We start from the raw sequence: 17,460 nt of genomic DNA on the forward strand, positions 1-17,460 counted from the left end.
ATCCAATAATCAGGCCCCACTCACTGGTCTGACATCATTCAATTTGAAACTGTTTTTCATTACTGAGTCATAGGAAACAAATTACCCACAATTTTGATTTGAGAACTAACAGGCACATTTATCAAGGGCAAGAAGGCCTCTTGGCCGCTTTTAGGTCCCCCAGTGCTATTGCCCCTATTAATCCTTTCTCTCTTGTCTCCTTATATTTCCCTACCTGTGCTCTGGCGTATGTATAAGACTTACAGCTTTCCTTATACCTTGTCATCATCTCCCATTTCTGACCACAAAACCATCACATACTCTCCATATTCTACAAAGGGTAAAAACGTGTTTTCGCTGGCAATGGGCCATTTTTTTTGCCTTGCCCAGATGCTTACCATAGCAAATGGTATCCCTCACCAATGGTTTATTTGCATAGGACAAGAGATATGGTGGTACAGATACCATTTTATACTATTCTGTTCAATCATTTTCTGTCGACAATGAATGAAAACCAATGAAAAAAATAGTTTTTAAGAGTATTTTGCAATTGTTTAGAGGATTTATAAATAGATAGATAGATAGATACAGATGTAGCACGCTCATTGTGGCTACATATAGGCACGAATGTGGCTCGTTTGCCGCTACACGTGCGCCCCCTGCCTTATTGTTTTAGTCGCGCCCTCGCCCCATTGTAAGTATATGGGGTGCAAAAAGATGCAGACTGGCGCAGCCAGGCACTATATTTAGGAATTTTGATCTTAGATTTATAGTTTATTTCTTTATTTTTTATTAGTAGAACTCCACTCCGCAAGTGCGAGCTGGTTCACGTATTATCCTCTTTCCACCTCCCTCTGCTGCCCTTGCAATATTTTCATGAATGATATATTATTTTTTAGATAAACAAATATTCTTAATGCTGCATATGACAAATACTCCTCTATGTGGTTGATAGAAGCCAATTGGGTGGCTGGGCCCAATTTACACCATTATTCATTAAGTTGTGGGTTCTCCATTGTTCAAAACATGTATTCCCTCCATTCTTCTCACTTCAATTGTTTCCTATGAGACTACAAGGCCATTGAGGAGAACCTTCAGTGTAGTAAGTGTAAGTGTCTTGGTTTATGTTTCTGTGTTGCAATCAATATATGATTGTGGAATAAATTGCCACATTATAAATGCAAAATAATAGCAATACCTTGGCCAAATTATACACTGTCATTTACAAAACATATGCAATATCTCATGTACAAATGAACACTGTCAATATTCTCCAGAGCCAAGGTTCCAAGCTCTCAGTCAGACCTCTCAGCTGGCTGCTAGGAGAATGATGCAGATTAGAAGGCTATTAATGTCAGCCACACTCATTACATGTCACAGTGAGTTATAAATTATTTTCACATTGGCCAGACACACTGTAGAATTTTTTTTTGTTTTTACATATTTTGAACATTGCTGTATATACTTGTATAGAAACCGATTTTACGAAATAACACTGCATACCAGGAAACATACAGAAATAATAAGAGCAGAACATGTTTATTTATTCCTGCTCTCCTACAGGACTCAGCCTGAGCCTGCACAATGTTTCATCAGAACAGTGTCCCTCAATGCACTGACATACGAGAGCATTTTCCAAATGTCTATTTGGCCATTTGTTTTGTTCCAGTAAGGGTGGACCCTTTTTTTTGGAACGTTCAGGGAGGTGAATGAATTATTCAATACACTTACTACCATATCCTCCAGGTCCTCCTGATGTGTATGGAAGTCCGTATCCTCCTGGCAATAGAAAAGGTTTAGCATTAAGAAGAAAGGAGTAATCTGCAGATGATCTTCTACAAATAGAAATGTGTACTCTGTGCTGTCTGTATGAGGATTCGCCACTACGCAGACATATAGAAACATAGAAACATAGAATTTGACGGCAGTTAAGAACCACTTGGCCCATCTAGTCTGCCCCTATTTTTATCCCCCCAAAAAGGAGTACATACAGTAATACCAGCTGCCGTGAATAACTTAGTAGTAGAATACAATACTACATCACCTTCACTATTAAATTATTTCCAGAACTCTACAGTAAACATATGAAACTTCTCCCCATCCCATGGACAAATGATCTTAATCTTCAGTAATACAATGTCAGTCACTGTCTCTCCCCAAAAACTATTGAACAAAATACGTTTCAGACATATTAAAGGAAGGATCCAAAAACATCATACTTTGTAATGCTTACATATAATACACTATTTTGCCGTAGACTTTCAAATTTGGTAATGTTTGGTGGTCATGATATATTATATTGCACAAAGGGCTTATATCATTTATAACTGTGCTACAGGTTGAGTCTCCCTTATCCAAAATGCTTGGGACCAGAGGTATTTTGGATATGGGATTTTTCCGTATTTTGGAATAATTGCATACCATAATGAGATATCATGGTGATGGGACCTAAGTCTAAGCACAGAATGCATTTATGTTACATATACACCTTATACACACAGCCTGAAGGTAATTTTAGCCAATATTTTTTGTAACTTTGTGCATTAAACAAAGTGTGTGTACATTCACACAATTCATTTATGTTTCATATACACCTTATGCACACAGCCTGAAGGTCATTTAATACAATATTTTAATAACTTTGTGTATTAAACAAAGTTTGTGTACATTGAGTCATCAGAAAACAAAGATTTCACTATCTCACTCTCACTAAAAAAAGTCTGTATTTCGGATATTCCGTATTTCGGAATATTTGGATATGGGATACTCAACCTGTATTTGTATTATTTGCCATCGAAACTGTTCTTAGGACCTGGCAAAATGTTCTGTGGGATTAGGTGAAAGCCAGAATGCCGGACCGGACCAGCTACCTGCAGCAACCTCAACCGATATGGAGTTCCCTGTGTATGTCTGCCTGCACCGTTTGCTGTGTGACAGCTGTCACATACACAAGATGGGCACAGAGAGCTCCACAGTTGCAAAAGTCACTGTAGGGAGCCAGTCCGGCGTTCCGGAGTCTGGACTGTTTTGGCCATGCTGCTCCAATGGTTTCGCTATGATATACAGGCGGATGGGATGCTGGGCATCAGTATACTGACAGCGGCATCCCGGCCACCAGTATGTTGGCAGCGGGGCAAGCGGTGTTAAGACCCTTGTTGGTTCATTGCGCTCGCCACAGGTTATATTCTCCCTCTATGGGTGTCGTGGATACCCATAGAGGGAGAATCACCTACCTCGCCGGTATTCCGGCACCGGCATTGTACTGCTGTGTGGGATTCCGGTGTCAGCATTGTGATTGCCGGGATCCTGTGCGGGGGTATGTTAAACGCTTCCCAATCCAATCCTCTCTGACTGAGTGTAGCAGCTGCAAGTCAGAAGGGGGCTGTACATCTCACTGCACCATTGCTGTGTGTGATACATAGGGACATAGACAGAGAGTCACTGTATGGAGCCAGGGCCTAATTCAGACCTGATCACAACAGCAAACTTTTTCTCTAATGGTCAAAACCATGTGCACTGCAGGGGGGGGGGGGCAGATATAACATATGTAGAGAGAGTTAGATTTGGGTGGGGTGTATTCAAATTGAACTCTAAATTGCAGTGCAAAAATAAAGCAGGCAGTATTTACCCGGCACAGAAACAATATAACACCCAAACCTAACTCTCTCTGCACGTTGTATCTGCCCCACCTGCAGTGCAATATGGTTTTACCCATTAGAAAAAGATTTTGCTTTTGCAATCAGGTCTAAATTAGGCCCCCAGTCAGGTTTTTTCCAGAATCCGGGCTGTTCCGGCTTTCACCCAATTCCATGATCTGTGTGAGAAACATATTCCCAGCACTCTATTTTACCAGTATATTTATACAATTACAAATCGCACTCTCTCTGCTTTGTAGGGCTGTAAAACATGAGAATGCCACTAGAAATATGTTTCACTGGTTTTTGTTTTTCTGCAGAATTTGGCAGAATAAATATATATTCTGCTGTTATCTGCATGTGGGAACAAATTCCTTTTCGCTGGAATCCCAGCAGGAATGTTCAGGGGTCCTGCTCTTCTGCGTAGTTTCCGTCCTGTTCACACCTGACTGGCTTCCTCGCATAACTGTCAGATAGCTATGTCATATGTACATCTTCACCAGCACTCATACAGAAATGTCAGATATTTTCTTTGCAGACAGACACATTCAACGAGTTAAAACCAACTTTCTGTAGAGTACTTATGATAAGGTGACCTCAGGCTCAGGGTAAAGAATAAAGAAGTCAAGGCAAACAGCAAAATTGAAATGATTGATGAGTGCAGTAAATTACACAAGAAACAATGCTAGGAAAAGGAGGTTGTTGTTGGTGGCTTGGGAATGGTGAAATACTGTATGGATGGGCATCCTTAGCAGACATATTGGTCTAATGATACCTTAACTGAAAGTGAGGTTTCAATATTTTCTCACTAGCTTTTTTTTTTTACAAACAACATCATTGGTGATTTTATGAAGAAGTATCTCCGAGTATTTACTTGTGCGAGTGCACCTTCCAAATGATTTGGAACTTCCTATAGCTTTTTTTTACAGATAGTCTGTATTTTTTTCTTGCCTCTGGTGACCGTCCAGTGCCAGACAATGGGCCTAATGCAGACCTGATTGCAGCAGCAAATTTGCTCTCTTATGGGCAAAACCATGTGCACTGCAGTGGGGTGTGTGTGGGAGGGGGTGTGTGTGTGTGTGTGTGTGTGTGTGTGCAGATGCAACACGTGCAGAGAGAGTTAGATTTGGGTGGGTTATTGTTTCTGTGCAGGGTAAATAGTGGCTGCTTTATTTTTACACTGTAATTTAGATTTCAGTTTGAACACACCCCACCCAAATCTAGCTCTCTCTGCACATGTTACATCTGCCCCCCCCCCCCCCCCCCCCCGTCCCCACACTGCACTGCACATGGTTTTGCCCACTATAGAACAAATTTGTTGCTGCGATCAGGTCTGAATTAGGCCCTATGCCTTTTGTTCCCTCTGGCACACTATATAGAGACAAGGTGCCTAATTCTCAGATGGATGCAGGTGCGATGTTGGACATAGTGGATCACATTATGTATGCGTTCTGCTCCATACACACATAGTCAGAGTTATGATTGAGATGCATGGGAGATGCACAGTCTTATGGGTGTGTTATGAGAGTGTCACAGGCATGTCACTGATAGCGGGTGCATACAGAGACGCAGAATCATTCACATAGGGGTTGTATAAAGAGGGAAATCTGCACTTGCCATAGTGTTCCAAGTGGAATCTCAGCATCTGAAGATGCTCAAAGTGGGCATCTCAGTTCTTGCACATCACAGTGCACAGGAGGAATTTGTGTACTGATGAAATTATTGCCATTTGACTCTATGAGCTACAAGATGGCTTTGCCACACGCAAAGGGGCAAGCCTGTGGACAGGCACAGAATGAGGCTGGAAAATGGGTGTAACTAGCAGGCTGTAATCCTGATGCTACTGAAAACCAGTATGTCTGTAGTATGGAAAGGTAAACAAAATATAAGGAAACCTGGCAAAGTGAGAGATGTCTGCTGCACAACAGCCTATTTATTATTCTTGGGTCACATGGGGTGTAAGATTTACAAGTCTAGGACAGGAAAAGCAGTGTCGGGGTCACTAAAGAGGAGGCACAATGTCAGTAATACATGTTAACCCAGTTCAGCAGTGAATCTAATGTGGGCCACACAGCTGTGGTGCGATTCCCCATTCTGCCACTCCGATCCGCTGATTCGTGATCTTCCTATGGGCAGACATGGATGATCAGTGGTCTGTCAGGGAATCGTGGATAATGTTAAAAATCCAGACTTGCAGATACTGACCATTTTTGGGTCGGAATTGGGGAATCGAGATTGTCCAATATGTTGGATATCTCCAATCCCATGACCCCGGCATCAGCAGAATGGGCAATTGCCCCAATACACACTAAATGTATTGCCCCCTTTAAGCATATAATGTTATTATCATCATCATCATCATCATCATCATCATCATCATCATCAAAAATAACGAAATCAGTAGACACAATATTTTGCTTCCAGTGTAATCTGACATAGAACATGTTATAATGAAAAAGTCTGAAGATGAATTTCTGTCCAAATTGTCCTGAAACCCCAGCAGGATTCACACCCCAGGCACCCACAGATACATACCTGGCAGTTTGGGAGCTTTAATAGGATACCCTAGAGGTACACCAGGCTGTTGTCCACCAAAACCACCAAAACCTTGGATGAAAACATAATAAATGAAATGGCAAACATGAATCTCATGACGGATATATTCAATATTTAACAATTATCTTATACTGATCCTGATGTTATCATCTCATTGTGAGTTGTGACACATTATACCATTGGTAAAAGGCCTCAGATCAGCAATGGCAGTTAGATGACTGGGGGCTTGCACTAGCTAATGCACTTTATTGTAGTCTGAACAGTGTAAAACAACACGGTGAGCAGACACCAATGAGGGCTTGGTTTCCTTTTGCTGCTCCCTGTCCTGATACTGTTATGTGCTGAATGATTATCTGCACAGCAGGGCCCCCTGTCATCCCTGTCCCTTTATCAGCATTGGCTCACCAATGAGAACAGGGTGGGGTAAAGGAAAGGACAACTTGCACTTGAACGCTCACTTCCTCCTTCATAAATGTTAACTAATGCAAATATTATTCAAATACTTCAAGGCTTCTGGACTTATTTATTGGCAGCATTCATGAGCTTACTGTATATCTTTTCTGGGCTTAATGGCTTAACATGAATAGGCTGCTGTTCCTCTATCTGGTCTATAAACATTTTGCAGTTCTCCAGAAGTAGGAACCTAGAATTCATGTATGCAGTATATTTATCTATACCACATTGTACAGAGTACATTGGTGCTGCAGTTTAATAATAATAATAATAATAATAATAATAATGTACTCACCTGGAATTCCGGCCCAAGCACCACCAGCTGTAGGGAAAGACAAATCTCAGTACTTGGCTGATAATATGTCTATTATTTATTGTTTTATAAAAATACTCTGCTGGGTGCCCAATTTTTACCAAGGAGGATTCAGATAGAAAAGAGACATCCAGCGAAGGTCTGTGCTATATAACTACTGGGCAGTCACATCTGGGGTATAGCATCAGTTATACAGCTTTCACATCGCAAATCAATGTCCGACCCGGGATTTTAAACCTGGGTCCAACCCGGGTCAGACCCTTTCACACTGCACATTGACCCGGGTCCAACCTGGGTTTAACCCCGAGTTGAAATGCCGGTTGCTCGACCCGGGTTATTTCACTTTGGCGCTTTCACACTGCAGCTTGACCTAGGTTGACCCAGCAATAACCCGGGTTATTTTGGCGATGTGAAAGGGGTATCATACACATTTCTATCTTTAGGGGAGGTGTTACGATAAGAGCAGTGATACCTTCAGCTGAGTGATTGCTCACACATGCCAAGCTAGGTACTGTACATCAGCAGGGATGCTCCTTTTGGGCTTAGAGTTCTGCAGAGAATAATAGAGCTGGGTCCTCTGCAGAAGATGGACCTAATTCACCTGGGCTGTCAACACTGCTGGGTGCAATAAGGTAAGCTCATCTGGTGGTAGTTCCACGACTCTATATTATGAATCTGTTCTATTGTTCACACCAGGCTGTTTTCATAATACATACATAGTGCAAAGTCTTTGGCTGTAAACATTTCTCCCCATCAGCACCTATTGATAAGTCACGGGATTCTGACTGAGCTACAGCATAAAATGTATTTGGCTGACATCAGTCTTAGAGACCGAAGAGTATATGTGCAAGCATCTTTAAATGTCTTACCTTGAGGCTTCTGTTTGACACCACTGCCAGTGGCCACTCCAGGGAGAACTCCAACACCAACTCCTGGATAGAGTCCACCTGGATGGAGATGTTATTAGTAACAAATGGCAAGTACAGTAAGGCATTCAACTTAAGTATGTTACAAGCAGCAGCTGAAAAGTACGGTTGTCTATACAGATTTTTAGAGAATAATTAGCAATTTGATAAGGGATGGGGGATGTGGTTATGCACAGTTATAAAGAAAATACAAACACGGAAACATATGGAAGCTGCAAATTCCTGTTTTTAAGAATTAAATATTTACCATTTTCTGTTCTATGACTTATCATAAAGACATGTGAGTAAGGGAGAATGGAGTGTGGGTTAAGGGACACCCAAAAAATGGGTGGGGGTTTGCCGGGAGTTGAGAGAGATGTTCGATATATTTTGAATGTCAGCAATGAGCTACGGCCCTGCCTAGGACCAAGTATGTCTATTTTGGAAGTACTGAAGGTCTGTACCGTAAAGAACCTTTACAACAAAAGGTCTGATGGCCCCTGTAAGGGTGTACAATGAGATTGAATAAAAGCATATCAAAAGCACCACATCTGGGGGAATTTACACAATTTATTGACAGATTTTCTTAATGACCATCAGTTAGGGGTGAGGGTCAGGGAACTTCCAATGGTAGACTGGGGCATCTAGCTGCATTGAGGATCTGTGTAGCAAACTTATATCTTGGTTTACCTAAGATTTCTGTGGAGCACCCCAGGATAAAGGACCACACATTTTTGTAATTTCAATGTTGTTTCATAACAGAAATGTGTGATCTTATTGCATGTCCACCATATATGGAGAGAGGGGCCTATTTTGCTAACACTTAGGGGAGGCAGACCTAAATATTTTATATAGTCTGGTAGGCACTAGGTACCACCTAATATAATTTATAGGCGTTTTCTTTAATTTTTGTAGGGCTTAAATAACTAAAATTGTAGATCATGAGTTTATGCCTTTCATGATTAAGACATAAGGACTGTTCAAAAGAGGGGTGAGGGGTGTTTGATGTGAAACCAGTTTAAAGTGTAAAATAATCCCAGATCCCACGTAAAATGGACTATAGGATTGGGTTAGGCTGACTGGGAGTGCTGCTTAGAAGGAATTAGCAATAAAGAGGACGCAAAGGCATATTCTAACCATATCAGAAAACTGCTAGAAGTAAACCTCCGATTGGCTTAGTAGGGAAGCTAAACAGTTTAGTTTAATATCCAAGAAACTCCATCCTCCATTCATTGTCTCTCTCTGAAGTTTTAGGAATTTTATTCTGGGAGTTTAATTTTTCCATACAAACTTCCCAAACCATTTATGAAATTGAGAAAGAACAGCCTCTGGCACACTAGTTGTTAATGTTTGCCACAATAAGAGAAGTCTTGGCAGCAGGGTCATTCTGATCACTATTATTCTACACAGCTAAGAGATAATTTATCATTGCCATGTGAAGAGGTCTGCCTTTATAGTTGAGAGAACCCAGGGGTAATTTTCTTTATAGATAAATCCTTAGGTATCAGCAAGGAAGACTGTTAAATAGTAAATCTTATTGACTCTCCAAGCAAATATATATTTAGATTGTCAAAGATCCAGTTGACCTTTGACACATGAATGGGAAGAGCTTCTGTCTTGGTATAACTGATCTCATAACCAGAGATGGAACTGTAATTCGTGACATATTTAGGAGTGATATGTGGTGGTTTATCATGGAATGCAATACACATTCAGCAAACTAGGAGATTTTAAAGTCTCCTGGGCTGACTTGAAGTCCTTTGATATCATAGAAACATAGAATTTGATGGCAGATAAGAACCACTTGGCCCATCTAGTCTGCCCCTTTTTTTATCCTATGGTAATCTCAACCCATTTTGAACCTTAATTCTTTATAAGGATATTCATATGCCTATCCCAAGCATGTTTAATTTGCTCAACAGTCTTAGCCTCTACCACCTCTGATGGGAGGCTAATCCACTTATCCACTACCCTTTCTGTGAACTAATTTTTCCTTAAATTTCCCCTGAACCTGCCTCCCTCCAGTTTCAGTGTATGTCCTCGAGTTCTAATACTTCTCTTCCTTTGTAGAATGTTTCCCTCCTGAACTTTGTTAAAACCCTTGATATATTTGAAAGTTTCTATCATGTCCCCCCTTTCCCTTCTCTCTTCCAAACTATAAAATGTCCATACTATAGATGAAAGTATCATAGCTACACTAGGGGTATAACCAATGACCCTGTCCTGTCTCATTCATTACAGTGTGTTGGATACAAACCCATTTACAAAAACTCTGGTTGCAGGAGTAGACTATAGGGCTTGGTCATCTTTATGGAACCTACCATCAAAGCCAAACTGAGGAAGGCATTCGAACAAGTCCTGACCAATGGTTTCTCCGCATTGTTTGAATTTATATGAATATGAGGCTAACAATACATCTGGTGACAATGGGGGTCATTCCGAGTTGTTCGCTCGTTGCTAATTTTCGCAACGGAGCGATTATGTGGAAAATGCACATGCGCATGGTACGCATCGCACATGCGCTAAGTACTTTCACACAAAACTTAGTAGCTTTACACAAGGCAGACCGACGTTTTTTCATCGCTGGAGGGATCTTAGTGTGATTGACAGGAAGTGGGTGTTTCTGGGCGGAAACTGGCCGTTTTCACGGAGTGTGCTAATAAACACCGGCGTGCCAGGTAAAAACTCAGGAGTGGCTGGGGAAACGGGGGAAGTGGCTGACCGAACTCAGGGCGTGTTTGTGACGTCAAAGCAGGAACTAAACAGACTGAGCTGATCGCAATCTAGGAGTAGGTCTGGAGCTACTCAGAAACTGCTGCAAATTATTTAGTAGCAGTTCTGCTAATCTTTTGTTCGCAATTCTGCTAAGCTAAGATACACTCCCAGAGGGCGGCGGCCTAGCGTGTGAAATGCTGCTAAAAGCAGCTAGCGAGCGATCAACTCGGAATGAGGGCCATTGTGTGCTTGTTTGCTTGGTACAAAACTAGCATGGTCATCGCTTAACACAGGCGGGATGCTAGTAATTTGAAGTACAATTTAATGTCAGTGTTCAACAGCAAGATAGGTCTATAATAGGTTCAGTTACTGGGATCCTTCCCTTCTTTAGGCATGACTATAATTCTTGTCTCTAGGGCTTGTTTTGACACTACTGAACAATGTTGATAAATAGGAGGAATTGTACATTTATTCATAACAGATTAGGAATTCCTCCACGATACATTTAGCATTGTGGGTTCATTTGCATAATACGGTGGTTTTTACCGAAAAACTAGAGACTAGAAATCTATCTGCCTTGTCCACCTTTTAATAAAATTACTGATTTAGTAATTTTAATGCATTTTCACTTTTCAGCATTATCTGTCAGTAAATGTAAATCACTCTACATTTTTCCATGCAATTTTTTTTTTGTTATTGTACCTTTTTAGAGGAAAGCAACAAAAAAAAGACTGTGACATTTCAGAGAATTTTTTTTTAAATGACAGTGTTATGGTTGTACTATAATATGGAATACAATTCTGCGTAAGGACTCAAAAGGGAGTCTATCTTTTGTTTTTGCTAAGTTTTCTAAGAATATATAGTGATATATACAAGCATGTCTGCTTTGGAATCAGGAGGACACACCTATGGATACAAAATCAAAGATGGTAGGGAAAGCGGTATGATAAATAAAGAGTGCACTTGTGTCCTACACTTACCGGCTCCTGGTCCGCCTGCTCCGGGAAAGGCTCCGGGAAGTCCAGCACCTGTTATAGTTCACACACAAAAAAAAAAATAACATGAATTTATGATAATAGACATGGCATTATGTGGCTTACAGGGTTAAATAATGAAGTAACTGTTTACAAGATATGAATAAGGTAAATTTTTCCAGACTTAATGAAATCTATTAAACCTGGGCTGCTCCCCAGTGTGGTAGGTGGCCTAGGTGGTTGATGATACGTTTTGCATATAAACCTATTATCAGTGATCCTGCTCTCCGTGGCACAGTGCCACGCAACTCGATCTAGGGATGGCTATCACAAGATGTATAGCCATTACAAGTTGACTATTTGATGGTCTATCCATGGATGATTAGTTGGTGCACATGCACAGTGGATCCTAGAAGTTGGTGCACATGCACAGTGGATCCTAGAAGTTTGTGCATGCACAAAGAACTGCTTTCTGATGTCCACAGCAGTGTGGTCATCATCAACCTTTAGAAACAAGTTCTGTATGTGATAGTGGCAACCATTGCAATCCTGTCACCAAATGGAAAAAGTATTTCTATTGAATCTAACATTGATGGTTACGAACCATCAGTTCTGAATGCCAACCCTATTTGGTCCTTCCCTCTATGGGATCTCCCAGAGGAGGACAAAGAAAAGATGGTTTTATGGTTTTGGCAATGCCCATAAACAACTCATGCTGCTATATCTCAAAATGGACATTTACATAAATTTACATGGCAATATTGTCATACAACCATTTTCTCCCACCTGGCACTTTCCCTGGTTTTCCACCAGCTCCTGGTTGTACACCAGCTCCTGGTACTCCAGCTCCTGAATAATCATACAAAATGATGTGTTAGTGAGAATCTAGGGCAGGGAAAGTACAAATGGAGCAATCTTTGTTTCAACGTATAGCTCACCAATTAGCATCAATTACATATATTGGCAGTGAACATTAATTACTTTATCTGTACCCATTATAAACACAAGACACAAGACATGACTTAGGAAACTCAAATAAATGAGTTACCTGTAGCAACACCTGGCACAACACCAGCGCCTCCAACACCTACCAAAGAGAAGTGGTATATAGATATTAAGTGAATGCTCACACTAATATTGCTCAATTATGCAAATCTGCATTCAAATCATAAATCAGAGAAACCAATCATTAATTATCTTTTATCTGTCCACACCACACCTGATAGCACCTCCAAGATAACTTCAGGAAAATGATTATTTTATAGGGTGACATTTTTCTTTTACCCTTTTAAATATACTATTAATATCAATCCTAATAAATAAAACTGTGTGAATAAGCAAACGTTAGAGACTCAACCGTTAGCCATATACTTCAATTAATAAAAGTGCCTGCTTTAGGCTTTTTGTGGGAATTTGTCTTTGCTTTGTACCTAAATGTTCCTGAAGTTGGGGTGCACCATTGAGTTCATCTGGCGGATCATCCAGACACACTAACGCATGACCAAATCTATTGGATGTATGCATCAGTGGCAATTCATAAATGAGCTTCTCATAGAAAATGTCCAATTTGCTGGAATTATGGTATTTGTTCAGATTTGCAATTGTAAGCAATGTTAGTTAATACCCCTAAGTTTTGCAGTAATTATAATTATAATGATTGAATTACCTTTGTCACTTGACAATTTGCCATTTTAACCCACAGTACCAGGGTCGCCATCAAGGAGGGCCTGCCAGGACTTGGGTCCCAGGCCTGGACAGAGAAGGGGGCCTGCAGTGTGCATTGCGCTGGACTGGCAGCTAGTTGCAGTTGGTGCACTGGCGGCCTCACACACAGCAACAGCTGACACCATACGCATGGGGATATGAAATCAAGTACAGAGAGGAGCATGGAAGTGACAGTCTGGGTAGCAGCCTCATGCTAGTATAAATCAGTGATGCTGCTAAGGCCTGTGGCACTGTGAGGGCAGCTGTGTGTGCGGCCAAGCCTAGTGTAGTAGTTTGAGAGGCAGGTGCAGATTGCCAATAGACTTTGCTGGGTCAAGCAGACGATGTTGGGGCAGTGCTGATTGGGAGCTGGCCCTCAGTGTAGAGCCACAAAGCAGAGCTGTAGAGAGGCCTTGCCTCCAGTACTCAAAGCTCAGCCTCTCACTGATGCTGCCTTCCCGTGAGACTGACACTGGCTTTCTGTTAGACTGATGGCATTGGATGGGGCCAGCAACACAGTCGCTTCTTCTCCCGCCGAACTAAGCACCGTCAGGAAAATGCACTGAAGAGGCAGTGATCACTGGCACACATTCTCTACAGACACTCCAGATTCCAGTAGCAGCAGCCGGAGCCGTCGAGCCACTCAGCAGGCTGCTGTGTGACTCTGCGTGTGGTGCTGCAGTGAGAGTGTGGGGCCAGGCAGGAATGTAACAGCAGCAGGTCAGTACTCCCAACTCAGTGTCTGCTCCTTCTCCAGCCCAGTGTCCCCACCATTACTGACTCCACCATCCCAGTGTTTCCCACCCTGCCAGCCCAGTGTCCCCCCTTCCCTCCCTAACCAGCCCACTTCCCCCATCTAACCACCCCCAACAAGAACCCCCCAGCCAGTCCAGTCACATTGTCCTCTCCTCATTCAGCCCAGTGTACCTCCTTCTCCAATAATAAATAATCAGTTGATTCCACACTCTGACACTCTGTGTCAAATACTTGTTAAATGTATACGTGGTAATGACTGTGTAAAATACAAAGTCTGTGAGCTAGAGTCTGTGCTGGGTCATAACTACCTGCCCCTGAACTGCCTACTTGTCTTAATGAGCCGGCAATCCATTCCTCTTACCAGCGATGGTGAAGATTGTGTCTCTAGCTGCTGTCACCTGGCAATGACATCACTCCCACTCTGTCTTTTCAGATGCTTGTTTCTTGGTTACTTCACACTCCCAATATGCTGTCCAATGCAGTTCTTGCATATAGCCAGTCGGGTGTAGTACGGCTGACCGGTGGTCAGGAGACCGCAGGTCAGCTTACCGACACCGGAATCCCGGCAGCATACCGACGCCGGGATCCCGGCGGGGAGGGGCGAGTGCAGCAAGCCCCTTGCGGGCTCGCTGCGCTTGCCACGCTGCGCTCGCCATGCTGCGGGCTCGGTGGCGACCTGCGGTCGCCACGGGTTCTATTCCCACTCTATGGGTGTCGTGGACACCCACGAGTGGAAGTAGTCCCTGTTGGTCGGCATGCCGACCATCGGGATAGTGAGCGGTCGGGATGGTGGAGGAGGTCATGTGACTGTCGGTCTCCCGACCGCCGGTCACATGAATACCACCCAGCCAGTCACCTTATCTCCTGTCAGTCACTGTGTCCCTGGCTCCCACTATCTTTCCCTGTCACCCACTGCCGCTCCCTCTCACTTGTATTTTGGAATATTTACATACAATAATGATATATACTACAGGTGTGCGTGGGGGGCGGTCTATTTTGTTAGTCCCAGGCCCAACAATTTCTGATGGTCACCCTGTACAGTACCGTTATAATACTGATGCATCTCAGCAACAATATAGGATATATTTTATACAGTATATCTTGGATGTGGCTCTTACAAATATGTAGCATTTTCACGCGAACATGTACCACAAATAATAATATTACAGGCTGATAAATCATTTTAACCATCTGAATAGAAAGAGTGCTCACAGCAGGCAACTCAAATATACTATAAATAATCTGTCTGCTGGACTTCTGTAGCATTTATACATGCTGTAGCTTTATAAAATATAACTGTAGAGTGTGAGTTCTGTGGGATACAACTGCCATATAGACCATATTGCAGACACATGCTGACTAAAGCATTGCTGAGCACTGTCATATCTAATTTAACCCCTCCCTGTATGAAAATAGCCCGGCATGTAGTGTGTGGGACACCGGATACTGGTCTGTAATATGAATTGGCAGCGTTTTACTCTTGGCAGCGCTGGTTTTAGGTGTGAGTGTATCTATGTGTCATCACTTTGGCATAAATACAGTGCCGGCTTTATTATGTAATCTCCTGCACAGAGCATAACTCTATAGACCATACAGTGAATTCGGATAACGTCCCCAGAGACCTGTGAGAAGCTGTCAGTTCCAGGTTTAGCCCTTCCAGCTCTGGGAATAAAATGCTTCCTCACTGCGGCACACATGTCATTGGGAGAGCACGAGTCAGCAATAATGTGCCTCTACGTCACAGGGAAGTTCCACTTCCATGTGTTTTATTGGCAGAGAACATGGCTTATACAGGTTATAAAGCTGGAAATGAGGTCACAGCACTGACCTGGGATTACACCACCTGGATATACACCGGGTCCTACACCAGGTACTCCCCCTGTAAAATAAAGCAAAACCACATAGATCAGTATATTTTATAAATAAGCTGGGCGAGCATTCAGTATATAGTCATAATAACATAGTATGTAGCTACTATATGTAATGAGTTTCAGTAGGGCTCAGTGCTACATTAAATACATAGACGCTGTGCTGGAAGGAGTTTTTTGATAAACAGAAAAAAAAAATTATTGTCGCAATTGGAAGATATAACATACAGATGGAGCCATCTTCGTCTTGGCCTTTAATAGGATTAATTGAGCCAGGGCAGTCGTACTTAATCCCCTGCTGTAATGACTTAATCCCCATATGTATTGTTCTCTCTGTATTGTATTGCTGCTGAGAACAATAGATGAACGATTTATGCTAATAAACCATGGTGTGCCTAGGCGCAGCAGAGAAGCCTAGATGAGCATGGCTCCATCTGTATGATAGTTACAGGGCTCCACTGCCATCAATGATAGATTTCTATGTGTTCTAAAATGAATTATTCCTCAATTTGGAAGACAAATGGGCAAATATACCATAGTACATAAAGTCTTCCAGAGCAATGAGACTAACGTATTGTCTACCTTTGACTATAGTACAATGTGTAAACACTGAAAGCACATTAGGAAAATGTATCAAACCTTCTATTAAGGGGAAAAGTGGCCAAGTGGTCAAGTTGCCCATAATAACCAATCAGCTGCTAACTCGAGTACATTCTATAAAATGTGCAAACTGGAGGGCGGGGGTAGCAAGTCTGCCTTGAAGAAGGGACCAGGCTGTCCCGAAACGCGTTGGTGAAACCTTGTGGCGCTGCCCACCCCCTGGACATTTGGCGGACTGTTTTCCTGATTGCCTGGAAGGGAATTCGATCAGAGGAGCTACCAGCAGGGTATTTCCCGGGGTACCCTGCCTTTATTTGACACCTGAGGCTCCTCCACCTGCATCGGTAGGATCACATTCCCCCCCTGGCCTGTTACCAGTCCACTTGTTTTTTTATGTATTGCTTGTTTTTAGACATTGCATGTTAGTATTGTATTAAATTCCATTTTATTTACCATACCAGTGTGTTTCAACATACACTTTCACACCTGGGTGTTATCCACATACATAGGTGACCGTAAGAGAGACCAGCGCCATTGTAGAGAGAGCACATTCTATAAAATGATTGGTAGAAGCTGATTGGTTACCATAAGCAACTTCTCAAGTTGTCTACTCTTTAGAAACTTTTATACATTTCCCCATTTATCCCTTGCACTACTTCATATCATCTGGGAACTTGTAATGCATATGACTGCATTTCACTAAAGGATGTGCTGACTGCAGGTGGTAGAGCAGGATGGGAACATAGGAAGGAAAAGTGAGGACACTAACCTCCTTGCACCACTCCCCCAGGGTACAAGCCAGGGATCCCTGCACCTGTCAGGAAGAAGAGGTCATACATTAGGGTTCTGTATTTGTATGACATTAAAATGGAATAAAACCAGAGATACAGGAGTTTATATAAATGTTATAAGAAGGCTTTACTACTGTCATGAGAATAGATGTATAAAGCCTTTCCAGACCCCAGGTTATTTTGTTGGTGAGAGTATGACTGTGTTTGTGCA

The 17,460-nt window shown here is 42.2% G+C and overlaps 1 protein-coding gene across 6 annotated transcripts in view; it reads right to left on the minus strand.

The window, feature by feature from the left end:
• The window catches only part of ELN (elastin), a 93,618-nt gene that overhangs the window by 31,821 nt on the left and 44,337 nt on the right, over window positions 1–17,460 (minus strand). For 5 of the 6 annotated variants that reach the window (XM_063956176.1, XM_063956178.1, XM_063956179.1 and 2 more), the window contains 9 exons: window positions 17,228–17,272; window positions 15,819–15,869; window positions 12,579–12,617; window positions 12,317–12,379; window positions 11,537–11,584; window positions 7,806–7,883; window positions 6,919–6,945; window positions 6,150–6,221; window positions 1,711–1,758 (listed from right to left, as the gene is read on the minus strand). In XM_063956176.1, coding sequence (XP_063812246.1) covers window positions 1,711–1,758; window positions 6,150–6,221; window positions 6,919–6,945; window positions 7,806–7,883; window positions 11,537–11,584; window positions 12,317–12,379; window positions 12,579–12,617; window positions 15,819–15,869; window positions 17,228–17,272 — 471 coding nt within the window. The remainder of the gene's footprint in view (window positions 1–1,710; window positions 1,759–6,149; window positions 6,222–6,918; window positions 6,946–7,805; window positions 7,884–11,536; window positions 11,585–12,316; window positions 12,380–12,578; window positions 12,618–15,818; window positions 15,870–17,227; window positions 17,273–17,460) is intronic. The other variant, XM_063956177.1, reaches the window with a different exon arrangement.

This window comes from Pseudophryne corroboree, chromosome 2 (assembly GCF_028390025.1).
Source record: "Pseudophryne corroboree isolate aPseCor3 chromosome 2, aPseCor3.hap2, whole genome shotgun sequence".
Taxonomy (NCBI): domain Eukaryota; kingdom Metazoa; phylum Chordata; class Amphibia; order Anura; family Myobatrachidae; genus Pseudophryne; species Pseudophryne corroboree.